Here is a 25582-nt window from a genome sequence, read left to right on the forward strand (position 1 = left end):
TTTTAATGAGAAATATGCTCCACACGAGGATCGAACCCGCAACACTGGATAATTTTTTCTTTTTGATCACAACGCTGATTTTTAATGAGCATACCCTCCAGTGTTTTATTATTTTTTGAAGTTTTGCTAATTTATAATTTAAGGAGAATATGCTAAATTAAATCATATTGGTATATTCTTGTTTCTGACCTGTTTTTGTTTATTGATTTTTACCAGCTAAATTAACACAAAAATTTTGTAAGACACTATCACATGTTAATTTTTTGAATAATCTTTTATTTGATCCGACTCACGAAAAAAATATTTCTATTTATGACAAAATACATTATAGTATCAACATATTTAATTTTTCATCCAAATCATACCATCATAATTTTTTTTAATAAAAAAATCACGTTCTGATAGAAGTAATCAACCCTCAAATCTCTACGATTATATGAATCGCATGTTTCATAGTCTAAAAAATGCATTGCAATTTGCATGTGTTCCGACCGATCCAATAATGAACAAACATACTTTGGAAAAAAACAAAAGAATAATGTTACAGGAACAACGAAAGTCATTTATCAATTTATGCAATACCAAAAAATTCAATATAAAAATTTTATTTATCAAATACATAATATATTGTAAATTTAATGTTATATAAAAAAAAAATAACGGTGGAGTTGTAGTTAATTGAAGAATTGAAGGGTATTCCAGGTAAAAGCTGCGTATCTCGACGGCGACCTGTAGTGACAGTAGTGTCAGTAAGCCAATCGAAGCGAAGGGAGACAAGAATTGAATGAAATTCAGAAATCAGCCCACATTTGCATTGGCGCAGATTTTGTGAATATATTTTTTGTAATTTTATGTTTCCATATAAACGTTATACATAATTAATTATCGGTACAGAAGTCAGTGCATCATTATATTGTTCTTACACAAATCTCTGTATTTTCCTTCTTTCAAGAATCATCGTATATATATGTGGGGTGTGGTGTATGTGTAGAATTTGAGTAGTACTGAAAGATCGTTTGATTTTTTTTGCATTTTTGATGGTACGTGATCTGGGTTAATGTTTTTTAATCTTAATTTCACGAATTTGGATTGTTCACTGTTCAGCTCAGGCCATGAGTGAAGGGGGTGATGTATGTAGAATTGCGAATTTGCGATATCTCATTGACTCGCTCTCTCTTTCACGCACCCACGCACTCATACCAAATTTATATTTTACTCCAAAAATTTACTTGTAGAGTAGATATCTGTGCGGTACAAAAGAATGTTTTGAATTTCTTTGGTTTTTGTCCCGCTGCGGACATTTATGTTCAATTTCATCAATCTGAAGTTGTCACTGTTCAATTTGAAAGCTCAGGTCAGAACATGTATGAAAAATCGTAGTCATTCACTCTCTCTTTCACAAACTCAGACTATTCATAAAATTGTTGCTGTTCATTGGCCCTTTTCTCTTGTTTGTAGACGGTAGTTGTCGTTTTATTTTAGCTGTTTTGATGTGACGAAAGGGGCAAGAAAGTGTGGATAAGATGGTAAAATTACTCGAAGGCTACATAATCCCCATCGCCCTGTTGCCAAAATTCATTTTAATCTTCTTGTGTAAAAATGCGGTGAGTTTATGTGATTGGCTGATTGTTTGGTTTGGTGGGTTTTCTCTTTTTTGCAGGAGTGGGAGGTTGTGGTCATTTTTGGTTTGTAAAAGAAGATTTAAGAGTTGAGGAGTCGTATACCTGACAACACAAAGCTCCACTCCTCATGTCAATTTATTGAGCTTTATGATGATTTCTGGTTTTGTGAGTATCTTGATGTGAAAGCCGAAAACAAAAGCACTGGTTTAGGTGGCACTAGAAAGTTGATTTTTTTGACGAGTTTGGGTTTCACTTTTCCTGCTATTGCTTTATTGGTAATAGTGGAAAAAGGAAGACGAAAGTGCCCAATTTTCACTTCTGTGGTTTTAGAGCATGTTTTGAAGGCGGAACCGGAAGTATTGTGTGTCCTATCTGCTGCCAAAAAATAAAGTCTTGTGCTTGAAAAAAGGTCCATGCGAATAGCTGACATGGTACCTTTCCTGCTTTCTGAATCGCAACAGAGGTTTACTTAATTTCTGATCTTTGACTGGCAAAGAAAAGAAAGGAAAGCAAATCTCATTGAGGAAACACTGGTTCTTGGTTTACAGATTATGCACTTGGAAGCGGTGTCTTGAGTTACTGATAACTTTTTGGAACTTCAGAAAAAGAAAAAGTGGACTGAAGTGGGATAATTTTCTTCTGGTATAATGAGTAGAGATTCGAAGAAAAGGGTAAAGCAACAAGACAAGGGTTGTGATGCTGCTGAAAAGGTTGTGGTTGCTGTTAAGGCATCCAAGGAGATTCCTAAGAGTGCTCTGGTTTGGGCCCTGACCCATGTTGTTAAGCCTGGAGACTGCATTGTACTTCTTGTTGTCACCAATTCCCAGAATTCTTGTGAGATTATTCAATCTTTTGTTTGATTGCATTTGTTATTTTCTAATTGTATTCTGGTGTTGGTTCATTTTTATGTTCCTGCTTTTTTACGAGATGCAATTCAATTCAATCTTTTAGACTTTTTCCGGAAAAAAATACAGTGCGCTAAGTATGATAGATAGTTCACTAACATGATTAATCTCTAACTAAACCAGGTAGAAAGTTATGGGGCTTCCCTAGACTGGCTGGCGACTGTGCTAGTGTCCACCGGAGTTCACAGTCTACTAAAAGTGTGGACCGCAAATCGGACATAACAGATTCTTTCTCTCAGATGATTCTTCAGCTGAAAGATGTTTACGACCCAAATGAAGTGAGCAAGATTTCTTTTTGTTAAATGTTGAGTTTTCCCGTTTATAATTGCGATGATATATGTTTTTGATAATGATAATTCAGATCAGTGTGAAGATAAATATCGTCCCGGGGTCCCCTAGTGGAGCTGTGGCTGCTGGTGCAAAAAGAAATAATGTGAATTGGGTGGTCTTGGACAAGTAAGAATGGCGATTCTTTCTGTCTGTTGTTCCATCTAAATCATTAGCCTGTGACGCAATGTGACTTTTTTTGTTCAAATATTGTGCAGACATCTCAAACATGAAGAAAAACGCTGTATGGAAGAGTTGCAATGCAACATTGTGGTTATGAAACGGTCCCAACCGAAGATTCTTAGATTGAATTTAGTTGGATCACCTAAAAAGGAAACAGAGTTGGCTACGAATACTGATAAGGATCAGTCATCGAAGGAAAAAGAAAATAACAATGATCCTCTGGTTTCGACTCGTGGTCCTCTTGTTACCCCCTCGAGTAGTCCTGAAACATTCACCGCAACAGAAGCAGGAACTTCTTCGGTTTCAAGCTCTGATCTTGGAACTTCGCCTTTCTTCATTACCACGGTAAAAGGTGGCCTCAAGAAAGATGGCCTATTAGATTCGAAACAAGATCAAGATAGTGGTGATTCGGGTTCAGAAACTGAAACAGAATATTTGTCGTCCTCCTCGAGTTTGAGGTTTCAACCATCTTTGGAACATATTGGGGAAAGCTCAAGACGAACTCATAGCCGATCTTTAAGTTCTGGAACCAGTACCCTTCTAGAAAAGCTTATTAAACTAGATGACCAAGTAAGGTTTGGATCGCCAAGGTATCTGTCGAATCAAGATCTCAGTGGCAGTTTGAGGGAAGTAATTTCCACATTCAAGACTGCTCCCCCTGGTCCCCCTCCCTTGTGTTCTATATGTCAGCACAAGGCTCCTGTATTTGGTAAACCTCCGAGGTGGTTCACGTATGCCGAGCTGGAGCTTGCAACCGGGGGGTTTTCACGGGCGAACTTTTTGGCCGAAGGTGGGTTCGGATCTGTCTACCAAGGAGTTCTTCCGGATGGCCAGGCTATTGCAGTTAAGCAGCACAAATTGGCGAGTTCTCAAGGTGATCAAGAATTTTGCTCAGAAGTTGAAGTGCTAAGCTGTGCTCAGCACCGCAATGTTGTTATGTTAATTGGTTTCTGCATCGAAGATGGCAGAAGATTGTTGGTGTATGAGTACATCTGCAACGGATCACTGGATTCGTATCTTTACGGTATGCTTTCAAAATCACTCTTTTTAACAGACTCTCAGCTTCCTTCCTTATTCTTGTGGTCTGGTTATACTTAATGCAATTGCTTTGCGCACTTCCAGGACGTCATCCAGATACATTACCGTGGTCTGCACGCCAGAAAATTGCAGTCGGAGGTGCCCGAGGTTTACGATATCTTCATGAAGAATGCAGAGTTGGTTGCATTGTGCATCGTGACATGCGGCCTAATAACATTCTTATTACTCATGATTTTGAGCCCTTGGTACTTATCTTCTTAGATCAAGACGCTAAAACTATGTTTCAATATTTATTATATTATAGTCATAAAGTATCTAAATCTTTATTTTTTCTGCAAGGTGGGAGATTTTGGTCTAGCAAGGTGGCAGCCTGATGGAGAAACAGGGGTTGAAACTAGAGTAATCGGGACATTCGGGTAATATTCTTTAGCACTAGTTCGTCTGTTAAGGTCCCTGTAATCTACTAAGGTATACAATTCCAAACTCAGGAGTGCGTTGTGTCGTTAGGTACTTGGCTCCCGAGTATGCTCAAAGTGGTCAGATCACCGAGAAAGCCGATGTCTACTCATTCGGTGTGGTATTGCTGGAGCTTGTGACTGGACGAAAAGCAATCGATATAAACAGACCAAAGGGTCAGCAATGTCTCACAGAATGGGTACGTCCCTTCTCGCGGAGATATTTATATTTACAGCAGCGAGGAAAGTAGAATGTAAATTTTTTATGGGAACTGATATATTATAGGCACGCCCTCTATTGGAAGCATATGCCATTGGTGAACTCCTAGATCCACGCTTAGGCAGCCAGTATTTGGAGAACGAGGTTTACTGCATGCTGCAGGCTGCATCTTTGTGCATAAGACGGGATCCTCTGGAAAGACCTCGTATGTCGCAGGTACTAGAATCTGGTTGAATCACCAAACAAACACTAAGCCCATGAATCTTTTTGGTTCTCAAAAACTGGATTTTACCTTACAAGACCATCAACTGTTTTTTTCGCTGAATAGGTGCTCCGGATACTTGAAGGCGAAGTCATAGGTTCAACGCAAAGGTCCGCGAGTGGGAAGATGTGGTCCGATCACCGGATACAAAATGAACAGCATATGGTCATGGACCTTACTGTAAACAAGACGGCCCAGCATTTGAATTCGAAGCTTTCTCTCAGCTCAAGATCGAAATTTCAGTGAAACCGAGCAATGCTAGTAATTCATATGGCAACTCTCGGTGAATTTGAGTATCGGATATGGGTAAATATGTGTTTTGGCATGGAGCTAGGAAACTCTGTGCACATCACCAAGATTGTTTTTGGTACTAGGTGAATGGGTGTTACTGTGTTTTTCATGTTATGATATAATGATTATTCCAGGAAAAAATGATTTCTGAAAAACGCGCTCTTATTGAAAAAAAAAACTCATTTATTCAGAATCTTTTTAGCATTAACCTTCTTTAGAAATGAAAACACACAGATACTCTTTCAAAAAAAAAAAAAAAAACAGACACACAGACACACTTGAGAATTATTAACACAAATATGGCGAACTCATGAATTTTTATTCGAAATGTTAATTTGATTTATATTCATAGTTGTTAAACTCAAGTCAAATATGTTTGCACTTTGTTTTGGCTGAAATTCATTAAATTATTTTATGAAATAGTCTCAAGTTACAGTGTTTTATTATATTATTATTTATTATATATATATATATATATATAAAATATAATTCTAAATTTTGAGCATTCATGAAATTGTTTGAATAGCTCGCAAATGATAAATTTGATAGTAACAAAATTTAAAATTTTTAAATTTCGAATCAAGCTCAAGTTTGAATATATTAATTCGGATCGAATTGAGTCTTAAAATATTTTTTTGTGGAACAAATATATTTTTAATGCATGCAAATAGCCAAATATGATTGAAAAAAAGTATTATGAAACACCATTTATTTATTTTTGAGAACCTGTGGTTAGCCCTAAACACGTGAATGAAAAGATTAACGTGAATGAAAAGCACATTAAAGAATATAAATAAAATGATTAATATAAAATGGGAGACAAGTAAGAATTAATAAAATCCTATTGGCCTACCAGAAAAGCTATAAGGCAAATAATAATAAAACCCAATTGGCCATTTTTGCCTTTTGGTGCTGGATTTCAAGTCCAACAATACCGGCACAAATTTTTATTTAATTTTCGGTTTTCATTTCGAATAATTTTGATTTTTTTTATATTTGTTTTAAATTTATTTTTAATATTATTAAAATTGAAATTGTTTTTATTTGTCAATGAAAACCAAAAATGACAATTAGGTGATGATAGACTGGTGTGGGGTTTCTTTCTTGACCGGCTGCTTCACCACCCACCTACGTCCTATTTTGGTAGGGATGCATCACCATTTTAGTGCCAACAATGTTTAAAATTATATTAATTCATATAATGTTGATTTTAATTAAATGTTTGTTTTGTTTACAACTTCCAAGTTTAAAAAATTTTTGGGGACAAATATTGAGTTTAGAAACCTATACATTTATTTTTCATTATTCATTGTTTTCCATTAAATTTATATCTCGTTAGTGGAATGTTTGACTTGTTGTAGTATATTTGATTTGATTATCGTAGCGTATATTTATTTATTGAAAAAGATTGACTTTGAAGGAGACTCTATTTCACATAAGTTAGAAGTTCATTGGTTTAGACAGAAGTTAAATCGAGGGATGTGCACGAGCGGGAGGGATCTGAAGGAGGGAACAACATGATCCAACCTCCAGAGCATACCCCACCATGTTTCAGCAGGAAATATGCTCCACAGGAGAATCGAACCCGCAACGCTGAGGAATCTCTTCTCACGTCAACTCAGGTCTTACCAACTCGTCTATGCCTATGTATGCGCGTATATTTATTTGTTTGTTTCATGACACACGACAGCCAGCAACTCCTGTCTTGAGCAAATTTTATAACCTGCAATATATATTAATTACATAAATTACATTCGACGAGTTCATCTGAAAAAATATTAATAGAATTAATCGAATTTTGATAATGGACTAATTATTGACTTACTCCATCGATCCGAAATCGGTCGGAGTTGAGACAACGACGAATACGTGTTTGTTTAGATTGGAAGAATGTGGATCGGAGCTGATATGTTATGGTATGGCAATCGCTCTCACACGCACGCGGCTAACAACCACGCAACCACACATTAAGATTCCAATAATAAATTGAATGTTGATTATTTATTCAATTTTTGGTGAGCTGGAAACATCTTTTTTAGGTTAAAAATCAATCACAATTCACAAGTCTTCTTCACACAAAACACACACACACCGCTTGGAAACAAAATTAGTGGAAACAAAATTAGTGGCAAATCGTAGGCATGCATAGAGACCACAGCACCTCTTAGATAGATATTGCGTGGCTATTTTATAAAACACCAATACATATATATATTTCAGTTAAACGAAATTGAATTTTTTTTTTTCTAATTGTCACTATTTACCCTATAAGAAATATTTATCACTATCAACTTAAACATTACAATTGGTAGTTCAATTTTTATGTGGGCCGTTTTTTTCTTTCTAACCACTTGATAAAGAAATACAAACCAAAGGGTAATGATCCACAAAATTAATAATAATTATAATTACATGAAAATATGGAGATTAAGACCATGAATAGAATAGAATAGAATAGAATAGAATAGAATAATAATAAATACTTAAATAATTTATAAGATGTTGTCTTTAATGGATGCTCAATGGCCTAGGGTTGTATCGCTTTTTTAAAAACTTTAATAAAATTTGTCACCGCTTAACATATTTTTAGGAAAAGGATATACCTATTTGATATTGTTGAAAAAGTTCAAGTGTTAAAGCACTTTAGGGTAAACTAATTTTAAAGTCAAAATCAAAATCAGAATCATATTTATTAATTGAGCAATTTATGTAAACTTGATATGACAAATTTTATATTTTATTGGCAAATGCATACCTACCAGAATAATATTAACATTATCAATTGATATAGTGATCCTCCACTATATTATAATTTTATTTCTTTTTTTTTTACTTGGTTTAAAAATGTAAGACCTCATTTTAAATTTAGGAATGTTCTGTGAGACGAACTATAAATTATACACAGAAATTTTTATAAAATGGATCCCTAGTATGATCCGAGCATAAAAAAATATTATATTTCATGTTAAAGATAGTACTATTCATTACAGATATAGATCAAGTCAGTCATCTCGTAGATATAAGTGTCAAAACGAATTAGCAGACGGGTCGGTCCACAACCCATCGCAACCCATAATTAGACGGGACAAGACGGCCCATCTTTTAGGCGATTTGGGAAAACATCAACCCGACCTATCTATTTTAGGTGACGAAACGGACTAACCAGACGAACTTACGTATAATTTTGCGGGTTTTAACGTGTCGACCCACAATCGCTACAACCCACCGTTAGAAGAAGCGGGCTGTGACGCCCGGGGCTGAGGATGCAGAGAGTGATCGCCGGTGCCAAAAGAGGTTGCACGGACAATGAGCGGCTCTTGGTAGGCTTCTAGGCGGAGGGAGACATGAATGAATCGATCCCGTGCCGGAATGAGAGGAGATTTCTGAGACTGTGTAGGTATGAGACTACATGGTTGAGGAGGGCTTAAAAGATTTCATATGTACTATTCATATCAAGAAGGTGCATCTTCTTTTCGGAAGCTCATCACATAAGAACTCTAAAGTTAAGCGTGCTTGACTTGGGGCAATTATAGGATGGGTGACCCTCTGGGAAGTTTCTCAGGGTGCGTGTGAGTGAGGACATAAGCACGCTGAAAAGACCCGTCTTGATACAGTGGGTCGTTACAAATGGTATCAAAGCCGACCTCTCTTAGTACGGTATGGTTCGGGGACGAACCAAGCGGAAGCTGGTGGGCATGTGACGCCCGGGGCTGAGGAGGCAGGGAGTGATCGCGGGTGCCAAAAGAGTTTGCACGGACAATGAGCAGCTCCTGGTAGGCTTCTAGGCGGAGGGAGACATGAATGAACCGATCCCGTTCCGGAATGAGAGGGGATTTCTGAGACTGTGTAGGTATGGGACTACATGGTTGAGGATCAAGAAGGTGCATCTTCTTTTCGGGAGCTCATCACATAAGAACTCTAAAGTTAAGCGTGCTTGACTTGGGGCAATTATAGGATGGGTGACCCCCTGGGAAGTTTCTGTGAGTGAGTACATAAGCACGCTGAAAAGACCCGTCTTGATACAATGGGTCGTTACAACTGTATATTCTAAACAGTTCCTAGTCAATTGAGCCGTCCGCTAATAAGAATAAGGATCGATCGCCCACCTTTTTAGACGGGTTGAAAAATTGTCAACCCAACTCATTAATTTTATGACAGAGTGGCCTAACACGATGGATCTAACATATTTTGACACCTTTCCTCGTGGATTTAGAATCGTTAGACTGTTTAAAAGACATAGTCTAGTATTTTGAGGGAAAAAATGTCAAGTGGATTATGGAATGTAATTAGGCAGTAGTTAAGCAGTAGTTGTCTCATCTGTCATTACTCATCCCTGTATGTATACGTCTAGCCCGCCCATATATATATGTTCATGCATTAAATAAATAAATCCCTAATTCAAAGAACCAACAAAAAAACAGACCTAGCACGAACACAACTCAGATGGCGGAGAGAGTTTACCCATCCGCAAAGCCGGCGGCGAACGGCGCCGCTACCGGCAGCGCAACCAACGGCACTGCGGCCCCTACATTCCCGACTAATAAAGCTCAGCTCTATAATGCCACACGCCCCGCCTACCGTCCTCAGCCTCCGCCGCGCCGGAGCAAACGAAGCATATGCTGCGCTTGCTGCCTCTGGACCACAGTCGCAATCCTAATCCTGCTCCTCCTAGCCGGAATCGCCGGCGTCGTGTTCTACGTGATTTACCGCCCCCACCGACCTTCCTTCTCCGTCACATCTCTCCAGCTCTCCAAATTTAACCTCACCGACACAACCGTCACAGCCGCCTTCAACTTCACCCTCGTTGCTCGTAACCCTAACAAGAAGATCACCTTCTTCTACGATCCGATCTCGGTGGAAATACTCTCCGGCGACATTTCCATCGGCTCCGGATCTTTCCCGGCTTTCACTCACGGCACCGAAAACACGACGAATCTGAGATCGGTCATTTCGAGTTCGGCAGCTCCGATCCCCGACGGCACCGACATCTCGCCGTTGAAATCCAGCTTGAAAAACAAGAATCTCCCCCTTAAAATTCAGCTGGATTCAAAAGTGAAGGCGAAAGTCGGGAAACTGAAAACGAAAAAGCTGAATATCAGGGTCGTTTGCGACGGAATCAAGGTTGCTCCTCCGTCAGGCAATTCAACTGCCGCCGCGACGACTTCGAAAGTGAAATGTAAAGTGGATCCGAGAGTCAAGATCATCAAGTGGACGGTCTGATCGAAATAAATGCCAAAGGTGTTATGATTTTCTTTCCTTTCTTTTTCATTTTTTTTTTGGGAAATTTTCTTCTCGTGGATTTGATTTGATTCATTTTTACTTTGGTATATGATATGATTGCCATTAGGAGCAAATTAGGGGGTTAATTTTAATATGTGATACATATATTTTGCATAGTTTCACCGTGATTTTATAGGATTAATCATTTGAAATTCAACTTTCTTGTAATATATATTTCAGATTTGTGAATTTTGATGATCGAGTACTTCTCTTAATTTCTTAATCTTTGGGTTCAATTATTCGTGTCATTAATGGTTATTGCGTGTTTTGAGTGGAGGAAATTTGGCTGCTAATTATTACTACAATTACCTCATAGTTGACTTTCGGGTGTTTCAGTCGTGTTTGGATAAAAGAATTTTATATGACGAAAATTTCATATAAAGAAGGATTTAAAAAAGTTTATTTGAAACGACACATGTAGAATGTATTTCAAATATCTTAATTAACATTGCATGTATACAGATTAACCAAGAGAAATTAATCCAATAGAAATTCATCCAAACAATCTAATGAAATTTGAAACGTAATCAATAATTATTGATGAAATTACAAAATCACAACATATGCTTGTCGAAAGGTCAGTCCATTAAATTTTATTACAACATAAAAACACAAGCAACAACTATAATATTTTTCGGGAGTTTTTTTTTATTTCAATATCATTAAATTGGGTGAGGTCCTCACAATTGATCACATTATGAGAGAGAAATATTTCAATTGATAGGGTTATTATTAATCAATCTATAACTTATTTTATCAAATCATTAAATTTAAATTACTATATTACTTCCTATAAATAATATTATTCATATTTTATTTATTATTAAAAAGACAAAATGGTAATTTATCATTTATATAAAATTTAATCAATCAAATCAAATAAACTATAATCTATCAATCAAATCAAATAATATATTAAGTTATTAACTATCATTTCTTATTTATTATTTATTATATTAAATTACTTATCTATGTATTATTTATAATTTCTTTCAAATCAAACGAAACCCAAGCGTAACTATAAGTAATCGAGAAACTAGTACATGTATTCGAGATGTATTATATGTATATAGATGAATTTTCAGCTGTCCAACCATGTTTTTTCACTTGGTCCGCGACCAGGTTTTAGTGATGCAAAAAAAAAAAATAAACCACTAAAACTCTGGTCGCGGACCAAGTAGAAAAACATGGTTGGACAGTTGAACATTTCTATATATATATATATATATATATATATATATATATAAAGTAGTGGTAATGAATAATTAAAAATTTTATTTGAAAAAAGGTAATAAATATTTTTGAATAATAACATGGAAAAGTGGGAGAATTAAGTGGTGGGAGTTGAATGGAATAATTAGGTGGGGGGTTTGGCAAGCTTCGGATGGTGCGGTGTCGGTGATCAATGGAAAGGCTACAATAATTGATATTTGATAATTTGCTACATAATACATATAATATAATAATATTAAATATAAACATGTAAATAAATAGGTGTGTGTGTGTGGGATTGGTGGTGTGCATCAAGGACCCACCCACCAATAGTTAATTAAACATTTTAATTGCAAAATTTGGCGTGACGTTGGAAAAAATAAGATTTTAAAAAGGCGGGACATGTGAACAACCTCCCAATTGTCAGAGATTTTTATTGCAAAATTAGAATTATTCTTTTTGAACATGGTTGAATCATAGATTGGATGGAAGAGCGATGGGTGAATAATTGGCCAATATTTATTTTTAAAAACAAAATATGCCCAAAATAATTGATTGTGTTGAAAATATATATAAATATATTATTATTTATTGTTGAATGTTGAAGGTTGAAAGTTGAAAATTGAGTTGTAAAATATTGAAAATTAGTGTGTGATGATGTAATTAATGATGTATTAATTTTTGACTAATCTCCAATTGAGATCTATAAATAGGTCTCTCCATTTGTGTAGAAAAATACAATTGTGAAGAGAGAAAAATTTTATAAAGTGTAGAATTTGATAAATTTTGAGTTTTTGAGTTTTTACTTTTTACCGTAAATTTTTACTTTTTCACAACACGTTATCAGCACGGTCGCTCGAAGGTTCTCTATATTTTCCGACGCTCCAAAATACAAGAAGAAGTCAAAAATATTCAACAAGTAAGAATTTTTATTTTACTGTTTATATATTTTTATTGTGTATATATTAATATATAATATCATGTTATGAAAAAAATAAGTTTTTTTTCAAAACTTGTTATAAATCCTGGGAGGATGTTAAGACGACATCCCACACTCCCGGTAAGGGATACGACAAGTATAAAAGCCTCTAAGGTTTTTAAACAATAACGTGATATATATTTATTATGTATATATATTAACTATATTAATATATAATTTCATGTTATTATATAAAAGGTTGTCTATGACACTGACCTTATAATAACGTGATATGATATATATTATTGTGTATTTATATACTAACCATATTTGTATAATCTCATGTTATTATATAAAAGGTTGTCTACGACACCGATCTTATAATAATGTGATATGATATACTATACCTGACTTTATACTAACTATATTGGTATAATTTCACAACATTATATAAAAGGCTGTCTACGACACCGATCTTATAATAATGTGATATGATATACATAATTATTTAACTATGATTATCATTATATGCATTACATGATTATCACGAATTTTTATTCAACACATACTCAATTTTTTCTTTACCCCCAACGGTCACAAACGGTAACAAAACGGCTAGTTTTTGCCCTATAAATATGTTCACTCAAACTCATTTTCAATCACACCAAATTCATTCTTTCTCTCAAAATATTTTATCCTCGGTTTTTTCGAAGATGGAGATGATGACATTTATAAGGATATTTTTCATAACGACTATGATCATCATGCTCACGGGTCTTTTACTCACCAGCGATTTTCCAACACATATTTTTTCTCTATTTATATACGCACTTGTAATTTACGTTCTTCCATTATTTTGTATTGTCATATTTATGGAAATTAACTAATAAAATGCATTGTTATTTTCTAGTACCACCATGTCGAACTTGACGAAACTCGAATTCATTGCACTTGATATAACCGGAAAGAATTATATGCCATGGACCCTCGATGTAGAAATGCATCTCGAGTCATTGGGTCTTAACGAAACTATCAAAAAAAATAACATATCATCCTCACAAGATAAAGCAAAAGCGATGATATTTTTACGCAGACATCTTGATGAGGGGTTGAAATGTGAATATTTGACCGAAAAAGACCCAATGATTTTGTGGAAAGGGTTAAAAGAACGTTTTGAGCATATACGGGAAGTTATACTTCCGACCGCACGAGATGAATGGAATACTTTAAGATTCCAAGATTTTAAAAAGGTGAGTGATTATAATTCTGCGATGTATCGAATTGTCTCACAGCTGAAATTTTGTGGGCATAATATTACTGAGATGGAAATGCTTGAAAAGACATTTTCCACATTCCACGCATCAAATATAACTCTACAACAGCAATATAGAGTGCGTGGATTTTCAAGATACTCAGAACTCATCGCATGTTTACTCGTGGCGGAAAAGAATAATGAATTGCTCATGAGAAATCATCAGTCCAGACCTACTGGTTCAACGGCATTTCCTGAAGCAAATGTCGTAAGTAAAAATGAAAACCAAAATCAAAGATATAGACAAGATTTTGGTCGAGGTCGTGGACGAGGACGTGGGCGTGGACGTGGGCGTAGAAATGATCGCGGTCGTGGTCGAGGCCGTGGATTTGAAAATAAAAGAGATAGTTATTTCAATAACTCATCTCAAAGGAACGTCACGAACCACCCACAAAAGAGGCAGCATGATAATACGGGTGAAAATAAAAATCATCCAAAAAGAACTGAGAGTGTTTGTTATAGATGTGGCACTCCAGGACATTGGTCAAGAACTTGTCGAGCCCCTGAGCATCTGTGTAAGCTCTATAAAGATTCAATAAAGGGGAAAGAAAAAGAGACCAATTTTACTGAAAACATTGACCATGCAAGTGGTTCAATGAATTTAGATGCTGCCTACTTTTTGAATGATTTCGAAGATATTGATTAAATGTACTGGTGGGAAAAGAATGTAACAATGTAATTTTTATATTGTAAAACATATTATATTTTGCATGTATTGTTTTATTCTGCAATTAAATTGTAACATATTATAATTTGCATGTATCTTTCTTAATTCATTTTATTGCATATTGTTTTTGAAGATCATTATGGAAAATGCTATGATCAAAGATGGAAATAATGCACTGGAAGTTTGCATACCAGATAGTGGTACAACGCACACTATCCTCAGAAATGAAAAATATTTCTTGGAATTAAAACCAACAAAAACAATGGTGAATACAATATCAGGTCCTGTAGACTTGATTGAAGGATGTGGCAAAGCACAATTTTTGTTACCTAATGGTACAAAATTTTTGATAAATAGTGCTTTATATTCACCACGATCACAAAGAAATTTGTTGAGTTTTAATGATATATATTCTCATGGTTATGATACGGAAACAATAACCGAAGGAAATGAGAAATATATGTGTCTTACTACATATAAATCAGGAAAGAAATATGTAGTTGAGAAATTATCAATGCTCCCTACTGGATTGCATTATACACATATAAGTCCAATCGAATCAAATATGGTTATTGGAAATTCTTCAATACTAACAAATTGGCATGATCGATTGGGACATCCTGGTTCAATAATGATGCGAAGGATTATAGAAAATACAAGTGGTCATCCACTGAAAGACCAGAAGATCTTTCAGAATAATAAGTTTCAGTGTAAAGCATGTTCTCTGGGGAAACTTATTATAAGACCATCACCAGCTAAAATCCAAAAGGAATCACCCATATTTCTTGAACGTATTCAAGGTGATATTTGTGGGCCAATTCATCCACCATGTGGACCATTTCGATACTTTATGGTATTGATCGATGCCTCTAGCAGATGGTCACATGTATGTTTATTGTCCACTCGGAATGTGGCATTTGCAAAATTGATGGCTCAAATAATAAAATTGCGAAATCAATTTCCCGAATATACGATCAAGAAAATAAGACTTGATAATGCTGGAGAATTTACTTCCCAGACTTTTAACGACTATTGTATGTCGATGGGAATTACTGTTGAACATCCTGTAGCTCATGTTCATACACAAAATGGATTAGCTGAATCATTGATTAAACGTCTGCAGTTGATTGCTAGACCAATGATTATGAGAACGAAACTCCCTATTTCTATATGGGGACATGCAATTTTACATGCTGCTGCATTGATTCGCATCAGGCCAAGTGCATATCATAAACACTCCCCATTGCAGCTTGTATTTGGCAAAGAACCAGATATTTCTCATTTGAGAATTTTTGGATGTATGGTGTATGTGCCTATTGCACCACCTCAAAGAACAAAAATGGGACCTCAAAGAAAGAATGGTATTTATATCGGCTATGATAGTCCATCAATCATTAGATATCTTGAGGCTCAGACAGGCGATGTGTTTACAGCACGATTTGCTGATTGTCATTTTGATGAAAATAACTTCCCAATGTTAGGGGGAGAAAAGAAACACATCGAAAAAGAAATCACATGGTATGTACCATCATTATTACATTTGGATCCTAGAACTAAACAATGTGATAAAGATGTACAGCAAATTGTGCATTTGCAAAGAATAGAAAATCAAATGCCAGATGCATTTGCAGACACAAAAGGGGTAACAAAATCATATATACCTGCTGTAAATGCCCCTGCTCGAGTTGAAATTCCAAAGAAACAAAATGAAGACATTCATGATGTCATAAAACGCCTGAAGCGTGGAAGGCCAATCGGTTCAAAGGATAAAAATCCTCGGAAAAGAAAATACATAGAGAAAAATGATGATCAGAAAATAGAAAATGGTGTTCCAGAAGAAACACACGATGATGAAAATATTTTGTCAGAACCACAAACTGACGAGAATCATGAAATCTCTATCAATTATATTAATACTGGAAAAATATGGAACCGAAAGAATGTACAAGATATTGATGAGATATTTTCGTACAATGTGGCATGTGACATCGTAAATGAAGATAATGAACCAAAATCTTTTGGTGAATGCAAAACTCGAAAGGATTGGTCAAAATGGAAAGATGCCATCCAGGTTGAATTAAATTCGCTAAATAAACGTAGTGTTTTTGGACCTATAGTCCTTACACCTAAAGGTGTTAAACCTGTTGGGTACAAATGGGTTTTTATTCGAAAGAGAAATGAGAAAAATGAAATAGTGAGATATAAAGCTCAACTTGTTGCACAAGGTTTTTCTCAAAGACCTGGAATTGATTATGAAGAAACATATTCTCCTGTTATGGATGCAATTACGTTTCGGTATTTGATCAGTTTAGCAGTGTCTGAAAACTTGGACATACGTCTAATGGATGTTGTTACAGCTTATTTATACGGATCACTTGATAGTGATATATACATGAAAATCCCTGAAGGATTTAAGATGCTAGAAGCACAAAGTTCAGAACCCAGAGAATTTTATTCTGTGAAATTACAAAGATCATTGTATGGGTTAAAGCAATCCGGCCGAATGTGGTATAATCGGCTAAGTGAACACTTGATGAAAAAGGGATATGTAAATGATCCAATATGCCCTTGTGTTTTCATCAAGAAAACAACATCGGGATGCGTGATTATTGCTGTATATGTTGATGATTTAAACATCATTGGAACGAATAAAGAAATTCAAGAAGTGATGTTATACTTGAAGGAAGAATTTGAAATGAAAGACCTTGGAAAAACCAAGTATTGTCTTGGTTTACAAATTGAACAAAAAGAATGTGGAATTTTTGTTCACCAGTCTAATTATACAGAGAAGGTCCTTAAACGTTTCAATATGGATCAATCAAATCCTTTAAGTACTCCAATGGTTGTCAGATCATTGAATATAGAAAAGGATCCATTTCGTCCATGTGAAGATGATGAAGTTGTTCTTGGTCCTGAAGTACCATATCTAAGTGCCATTGGTGCCCTTATGTATCTTGCAAATTGCACTAGACCAGACATATCTTTTGCAGTAAATTTATTGGCAAGATTCAGTTCATGTCCAACGAAGAGGCACTGGAACGGAATTAAACATATATTCCGTTATTTACGAGGAACGACGGATTTGGGACTTTTGTATCCAAAAGATACAAATCAGAGAATAATTGGTTATGCTGATGCTGGATACTTATCTGATCCACATAAGGCACGTTCCCAAACCGGATATGTATTTACTCGTGGAGGCACTGCAATCTCTTGGCGATCACAGAAACAAACACTTGTTACAACTTCATCAAATCATGCCGAGATTATTGCACTACATGAAGCAAGCCGTGAATGTGTCTGGCTTAAATCAATGACTCGGCATATCCAAACTTCTTGCGGATTATCAGTGGACAAGAATCCAATCACACTGTATGAAGATAATGCCGCATGTGTTGCCCAAATGAAAGAAGGATACATCAAAAGTGACAGAACTAAACATATTCCTCCTAAATTCTTTGCATACACTCAAGAGCTGGAGAAGAATAAAGATATTGATATCTGTTACATTCAATCAAGTGAGAACTCATCCGATCTCTTCACAAAGGCACTTCCCACGGCGATATTCAGAAAACACATTTATAATATTGGGATGCGCAATCTACGAAATATGTGAAGAATCATTCATGTTGACATCAGGGGGAGTTTACGTGGCTGCACTCTTTTTTCCTTACTATGGTTTTTGTCCCAATGGGTTTTTCCTAGTAAGGTTTTTAACGAGGCAGTATACAACACGTAATGGAGATAGTCATTCTATCATGATCATCATCACAAGGGGGAGTGTTGAAAATATATATAAATATATTATTATTTATTGTTGAATGTTGAAGGTTGAAAGTTGAAAATTGAGTTGTAAAATATTGAAAATTAGTGTGTGATGATGTAATTAATGATGTATTAATTTTTGACTAATCTCCAATTGAGATCTATAAATAGGTCTCTCCATTTGTGTAGAAAAATACAATTGTGAAGAGAGAAAAATTTTATAAAGTGTAGAATTTGATAAATTTTGAGTTTTTGAGTTTTTACTTTTTACCGTAAATTTTTACTTTTTCACAACAGATTGGATTTTGTGGGATATGAATTGTGTTTTTACTTGCTCCGAGTGGGATAGCACCTGATTCATTGTTTAAAGACTCTGGAAATCTTCGGTTAATTGGATATATAACTAATCCATAAGTTATGTTTGAAAAATAATAAGTCTTTATTTTTTTAAAATCATTACGATGAATTAAAAATCCTTCCTTCGAATTCTCACGTCTAACTTTAGTTCCATCATTTTGAAAATTTGACGCATGTCATAAATTTGAACTTTTTAAAACATAAATCAAGAATTGACCCAACGGATCGAATGACCGACTCTACTTGCTCTCTTCAATCCCGCAACAAATTTTATTTTTATTTTTTGAAATACAAAAACCATCAATAGAATACAATTGTTTGAATTACGATTGGCAATGTTACGAAGCAAAGATGAAAGATTACGACTAACAAACTCCAAGATCAATTCTGAAGTCAAGTCTTAATTTCCAACGCAATAGCCCCTCCCGAACCGAACTATTAAAAATTACCCCCGCCTAATAAATGGGGTATTTTTTTACACATTTTTGAAAACGAAGGGTCACAAAGAAACAAAATAGATAAAGAGCCCACAAACTTTAAAATTTAAGGATTTCACAAGTAATTTATCTTTCATAATAAATAATGAAATGGGGCCAACTTCATAAGCCAAGGATTAGGCAACATGCATTTGCTTTAAATGGAAGGATTGTCACCTCAAATCATTCATAAAACTATAGTTTTTTAATATGGTAAATTATTATTTTTTAGCTGTCCTTTGGTTGGATTCACGACTCTTAATCATGGTTTATAGAAAATCCTACGATTCCAACTTGTCCCAAGTCCAAATTTTTGTCATTTTATTGATAGGTCGACGGGATGTTATTTTTAAGGTAGTATTATAATCGTATATCCAACAATCCATGTCTCAACACATTAGTGATATTAATGTTGATAGTATGCATCAAATGACCCATTTAATAAATTTTGCAATTTGATGTTCAAAAAAATCAAACGTTTATTGCCTAGCAATCACATATATATATTACAAAAATTTACAGCTCAAGTCCACGAAGAAACAACTAGACATTGCGACAGTACCTTGGATTGGCACTAAGTGTTCTTGTTTTTGCAGTAGTCTTGTGCGCAAAATCGACTGCCTGCTTTCAATACGAGTAAGCAATGTAAAAATTGCTCGGTTATCAGCTCGAACATAGCAAAGACCGAATAATTCTCACGCCGTTTGTGCTGGTTTTGGAGCGGAAAGCATAATGATATGATATGGCTTGTTAGAGATCAAATCTCACAAAAGCATGTCGCCCGTGAGTAACTAGATTTTTCCCAAGCAAATTCAAGATTCGGGTATTAGACTAAGGCACGTTCAACTTTGTTCCTCCAACATCTCCCCGAGCATCTCCACGCCACGTTTGGAAATTTCACCACCTTTTAGCAGTGTCGTGAGAAATCTCGGGTACATTGTAGGATAATCAAGTCCACCAGCCATATCCTACTTGAAGAAAATAAAAAATGAACCTTCAGTGGACGAAGTTCAAGATATGAATTTGACACACGTCGAGCCAACACATGGAATTGCAAAGACTTTCAAGAAACATGGGGAAACTGAACAGCACTTAAAAGTACACTAATATTTTAATTAACGATGCTAGCCATGAAAGACACCTGAGCTAGGTTAAGGATCTGTTGCTTAACATATAGTAGAGATAGGTATTTGTTTCAAGATCATACGCTTCCTTGCATATTCTTGCAAAGCTGTGAAGTAAATAGGAAAAGCCAAACTGCTTTCAGTAGCACATAATTCACAAACAAAGGTATCACAAATGAAATATCAAAAGCAACAGAGATCAGATTAAGAATATAGAGAAACACTGATTCAATTATGATAACATAAGCAAAGGAGAAGTTATTACTATATCTCAACAAGAAGCAAATGAAGAAATCAAGCAAAACATTTATTTGACTTGTAACTGGAAGCAGAGGTGGCAAAGCATAAATAGGAAGTGACAGGAACCAACCATGTGCTGGAAAACACCTTGCGCCCCAACACTAGCAATTGATGGCTCGAGTGGCACCTGATGCATAGACGAATGCAATTATCAATTTTCTTCAAAACCAAGTAACATATCAATGGGGGGAAATGCCAACCTTTCCTTTTTTGTTTGAGATTCCATCATCGCCGTGATTCACTCTCTTGGAACCCTTGCCTATATTGTTCGCTTTACTTTTAGGGACTTGCTCACCACCAGTCACAGTGTTATCATGGTTCATTCCAGAAACATCTTGAACAGCACGAGTCACAGCACGAGTCACAACACGAGTAATAGAGGAGCTCGGTCTCAAGTCGCCCTCAGAAGGGTTATTCAAATTCGCACATTGCTTCAATGCCTCTTGTATAGCACAGACAGCATTGATATAACTATCCTGAGATAACGACCCTTCTTCACCTAATATTATAGCCCGTCGACACAGGTCATTGTAACGTCGAACCTTAGCTTGCACCTCGTCTAATTTCTCACTGAGGGGAATTTTGCTCGTGGCAGCATTTGTCCACCGTTGCAGTATGTATTTAGATGGTAAACTGAATACACCAGACATTTGGAGAACTACAATAGCATGTCTACAAAGGAAACCTTTGTATTCAAATGAATGACACGAACAGTATATGTCCGAATTTAGTTCGTTCCACACCACCAAAAATTCTTGATTACTTTCAAAGTCTTTCACACCATATGTAGCGGTAGAACCATCTTCCCTTTCTTTCTTAAGATGGCATGCTGCTGCTCCAAGAACCTCAATTTGGAACTTCTTGAATATTTCATGTGTGTAAACGAGTAACATTTGTTTCTCAAATGGTGATGGTGATTTTAGCTCCGGTGTTTCATGCCATGCATCAAAGTTTGCTTTGGCCTCCTCTTCATACCTGTCTTCGAGAATAGATTTATATCTTCCTATTAAATCCTTCAAAGAAGTTTCCCCATGAATATATCTATCAAAGAACACATTCAAGCTTTCAGATCTTGAAGCTACAGATAACCCGGCAAACGAAATGTCCTTTAAAAAGATAGGCACCCAGAGTTTTCGATCAACATACAATGACTGGATCCATTCGTCATCTCGAAGATTGAATCTGTCAAGTAGTTTCCACCATCTCTTCTCAAATAGTTCTTCACTCCAAGATCTGTATATGCATTTCTTGAGCTTTTCCAAGAAAGTATCATGCCAGATGCTAAGATAATCTAGCTGTCCAGGAATCTTTTCTAGTACATGCCACACATGGAAAAATAGCCGAGTCTCGGGAAAGGCCACAGGGACTGCAGCTTTGATTGTCTCGCTTTGGTCAGTGAGTATAATCTTAGGACCTCGTCCCCCCATCGCCAAACACCATGTTTTCATCAACCAAACATATGTGTACACTGTCTCATCGGCCATCAATGCACATCCTAGTAATGTGGGCTGTATATGATTGTTAACCCCTACAAAAATAGCCAACGGAATCTTGTACTTGCTCGCATAATATGTTGTGTCAAATGATACAACATCCCCAAAATATGTGAAATCTTCCACACCTTTGGCGTCAACCCAAAACACATTTCTCAGCCGATGCTCTTCATTGAAGTCAAAAGAATAAAAAAATTTAGGATTCTCCTCGTGCATTTGCGCACAAAACTCAAGCACAACCTGAGAGCCACCTTCTTCTAAACTCAAACATCTGCCCCTATCATGCTGATTCCGAATCAAATTCTCTAAAGAAGTCCCCGAAAATTGATAAGCGCCAAACTGTTTCGACATGGAAGCCACCACTTTTTTCTTCCTAGCTTTAGAATCAACAAAAACGGAGTCTGTATTCCTATGGCTCCGAAAGAAATGAGCTTGATCCGGTAAAAGCTCGTGGTTATGCTCTTTAACAAAACTATGAATATACCACTTCCCATTCGGCTTCCGCTTCACGTGCATACTAGCTTTGCAACCTATTTTCGGTGAGGGCCTTGGATTAATAGCTTCATCAGATTGTTGTTTGTTCCCATATCTAATGCAAGAAAATTTGGCGTCGATGAATTCTTTAGACGCTCTTGAGCGACGACTACTCAATTTGGCAGTTCCAAAGCCAACTGATTTTGCATATTCTTTATAGTATTCATAAGCTCCCTCGTGAGTATCAAATTCCATATCATCTCGAGGGTCTAAATTTGAATTTTCCAGCACAATACCGCCACTAGAATCCATTTCCGACAGGAATAAAACAAAGAACCAGCAGGAACAGCCGTTCCGTGCTAAGCAAAATCAAAGCCTCGTGAATATCATTATAGGACCAAAGAATTGAACTTGCAAGCAGTAATCTACAAAAACTTTAAACAAAAAAATTAAGCTCGAGAACCGCAGACCCAATGAAATAATACCTTCAATCGGGGCCAAATTTCTTGTTAAGGAGCTTCTTCAAAGGGTTTTTCAAGAAACCCATTCATTATACTGGCAAAGAAAACAGAACCAACCTTGGAGGTTGAAAATGGCGGAAAAAAAAAAAGACAATAGCTCTGTGATGAGAATACAGAGTGGGGATGAAGCGCGTGCTGCGGGAAGAGTTCCAATCCAATCCTAGAATTTCGATCCCCCTTCTCTGCTGACCAAAATTGTCAATTCTGACTAAAGTCGCATTTAAAATTTTTGTTTTTTTTTTTTCAAGAAGTCGCATTTGACTTTACATTGTGAAATCAGGTTCGACAAGTGTAACTTTTTGACGAGAAACTAGAGGTTAGTTCTCTGAAAAGTTCTTATCGATTTTTAACCATGAGATAAATCAGAAATATATAACATAAATTAATCATGTTTATATTTGCACTAAAAAAATATATTTTGGCATAGAAAATTTCAGAAGTGACCCAATAGAAGATTTTTTGTCTCACAAGATTAACACGTGATACCATCTTACTTTAGATTTTGTGCAGTTTGAGTAGGTTTCTTGTAAGATGGTGTCATTGATCATTATTCGTGAGAATCTATGAGACGAGTTAACATGTCTATACTTACAAAAAAAGTAACACTTTTGACACCCAAATAAAAATTTCGTCTCATAAATTGACTAGTGAAACCGTTTCACGATTTTTTTTCTGTTGATATAATATTTGATGCATAAATCGCACTATTTCGTTACATATTTTCACTAAAATGGAATTTTGTGTTAATCTCTCCAAAAAATTTAATTTTAGCATCGTGAAAAAAATTAATTTTAGCATCGTGTATTATAAGATCCGAAATTTTAGAATCATATAGATATTTTTACATCTATATATTTGAATCAATTGCATAAAATAATAAAATAATAATCATAATAAAATTTTCAAAATGGCTCGGTGTATATTTGCCTCCTCACAAATCATAATGTGATATTTTGTGCTCGGAACAATTACTATTGGGCCTTATGCGTGGGTGTCCATATTGGCATCGCAATGGGCCTTGGGAGTGTGGTGGGTCCGAACTCGCAGATTGTCTTTTTTGAGCCTGTTGATCTAAGGGCGGGTCCATTTAGGGCCAAGAAGGCCACAATCCCTCAAAATATGTTTTTTTTTATACCATTGACACACTAAATTATTATTATTATTTTTATATCCTGGCTGCGTGGGCATCGATCCATTGGACTGGAAAAAATACTTAGACAGTGTTTGGTTCAATTGATATGATTATTGAATGATTATTAAATGAATGATAAAAGAAATGATAAATAAAGATTGATAATTTGTGTTAAAAATAGTATTGTGTTTGGTTTGATTTTTAGGAATAAGATTAAATAATGGTTTAAAATTTTTTGCCAAAAATACCATTTATATTTTATTAGATGGGTGAATTTTAGATTGGAGGAAAATGATAATTATGGAATTTATGAATAAGATAAAAACAAGGATAAATAATACTAGGATGAGAGGAGGGTTTAGTTAACCTACTATAAAACAACTTTATCCTTTTTAGGTTAGATTAGCTTGTTTTAATAAAAATCCTACCAAACAATGGATTAAATAAAAAATTACACACAAACCTACCTAATCCTTTGTACCAAACACTGCGTTAGTGTTTTTCCCCCCAAAAAAAACACCTCACTATTTCGAAACATCAAGTCCCTGGGATTATAAATTTTATATAAATTGGTGAGTCGGTGACTCATTATATAAATTGGTGAGTCGGTGACTCATTATATTTGTTCTATATTCACGTATAAGAATAATAATTATTTTTACTTAAGCATAAGAAAATTAAATTTTAGGGGGGTCGATGGCCTCAAACCAACCACCTGCTCGCTACAAAAATAAACTACTGCGACACGTACAATTTGTATGACGTCAAATGATGGAAAATAATGCCATAGACATGCATAACAAGGCCTCTTTTGGGACATACCACGTGTTTATATTTGTGAGAAAAATAAATCAATCAGAGTTATATATGTAGTACGAAATAATATTTTTGATATATAAAAAAATATTTGATTTATCAATAAAAAAATATTTTGTATTATTATAAATACGAGTTGGGTGACTCGTTTTACATATATAAATTCATTAAACCATCTCGCAATAGACTTACTCTTATACATATATACAGTGTTTTTATAACCGGATCGGTGATCGAATCGGCCTACCTAAAAAAACAGTCCAACGTATATATATTTTTGTCTATTTATATAAGTTTGGATTTTTTAAAATTCAAAATATATTATTTATTATATTAAATTATATAAACGGTTTTCCGGTTCGATCGTCCGGTTAAAACAGTCCAACCGATCGGACTGTTTTAATCGGACGATCGAACCGAAAAACCGTTTA

General features: G+C 35.4%; 3 protein-coding genes across 10 annotated transcripts; 2 read left to right on the forward strand and 1 right to left on the reverse strand.

The window, feature by feature from the left end:
* Window positions 1-708: 708 nt before the first annotated feature.
* Window positions 709-5456, forward strand: LOC140891765 (inactive protein kinase SELMODRAFT_444075-like). 6 transcript variants are annotated; one of them, XM_073300718.1, is made up of 10 exons: window positions 709-2053; window positions 2171-2456; window positions 2651-2805; window positions 2889-2983; window positions 3073-4061; window positions 4160-4320; window positions 4415-4491; window positions 4583-4730; window positions 4817-4966; window positions 5079-5456. In XM_073300718.1, the coding sequence occupies exons 2-10, from the start codon at window positions 2270-2272 to the stop codon at window positions 5256-5258; spliced, it is 2142 nt and encodes a 713-aa protein (XP_073156819.1). In that variant the 5' UTR covers window positions 709-2053; window positions 2171-2269; the 3' UTR covers window positions 5259-5456. The 6 variants fall into 6 exon arrangements, with proteins under 6 accessions (XP_073156819.1, XP_073156535.1, XP_073156672.1 ...); XM_073300434.1 differs by having other exon boundaries at window positions 709-1526; window positions 1661-2456; XM_073300571.1 differs by having other exon boundaries at window positions 709-1364; window positions 1661-2456.
* A 4197-nt stretch (window positions 5457-9653) lies between these two features.
* Window positions 9654-10817, forward strand: LOC140874697 (NDR1/HIN1-like protein 13). Its single transcript, XM_073278053.1, has one exon. The coding sequence runs from the start codon at window positions 9747-9749 to the stop codon at window positions 10521-10523; it is 777 nt and encodes a 258-aa protein (XP_073134154.1). The 5' UTR covers window positions 9654-9746; the 3' UTR covers window positions 10524-10817.
* An 8913-nt stretch (window positions 10818-19730) lies between these two features.
* On the reverse strand, window positions 19731-23360 carry LOC140880410 (protein FAR1-RELATED SEQUENCE 4-like). 3 transcript variants are annotated; one of them, XM_073284839.1, is made up of 4 exons: window positions 23168-23359; window positions 20916-23041; window positions 20786-20842; window positions 19731-20259 (listed from the first exon to the last, which is right to left on the reverse strand). In XM_073284839.1, the coding sequence occupies exons 2-4, from the start codon at window positions 22992-22994 to the stop codon at window positions 20134-20136; spliced, it is 2262 nt and encodes a 753-aa protein (XP_073140940.1). In that variant the 5' UTR covers window positions 22995-23041; window positions 23168-23359; the 3' UTR covers window positions 19731-20133. The 3 variants fall into 3 exon arrangements, with proteins under 3 accessions (XP_073140940.1, XP_073140931.1, XP_073140947.1); XM_073284830.1 differs by having other exon boundaries at window positions 20916-23359; XM_073284846.1 differs by having other exon boundaries at window positions 20125-20262; window positions 20916-23360.
* Between the last annotated feature and the right edge of the window lie 2222 nt (window positions 23361-25582).

This window comes from Henckelia pumila, chromosome 1 (genome assembly GCF_033568475.1).
Source record: "Henckelia pumila isolate YLH828 chromosome 1, ASM3356847v2, whole genome shotgun sequence".
NCBI classification, from domain to species: domain Eukaryota; kingdom Viridiplantae; phylum Streptophyta; class Magnoliopsida; order Lamiales; family Gesneriaceae; genus Henckelia; species Henckelia pumila.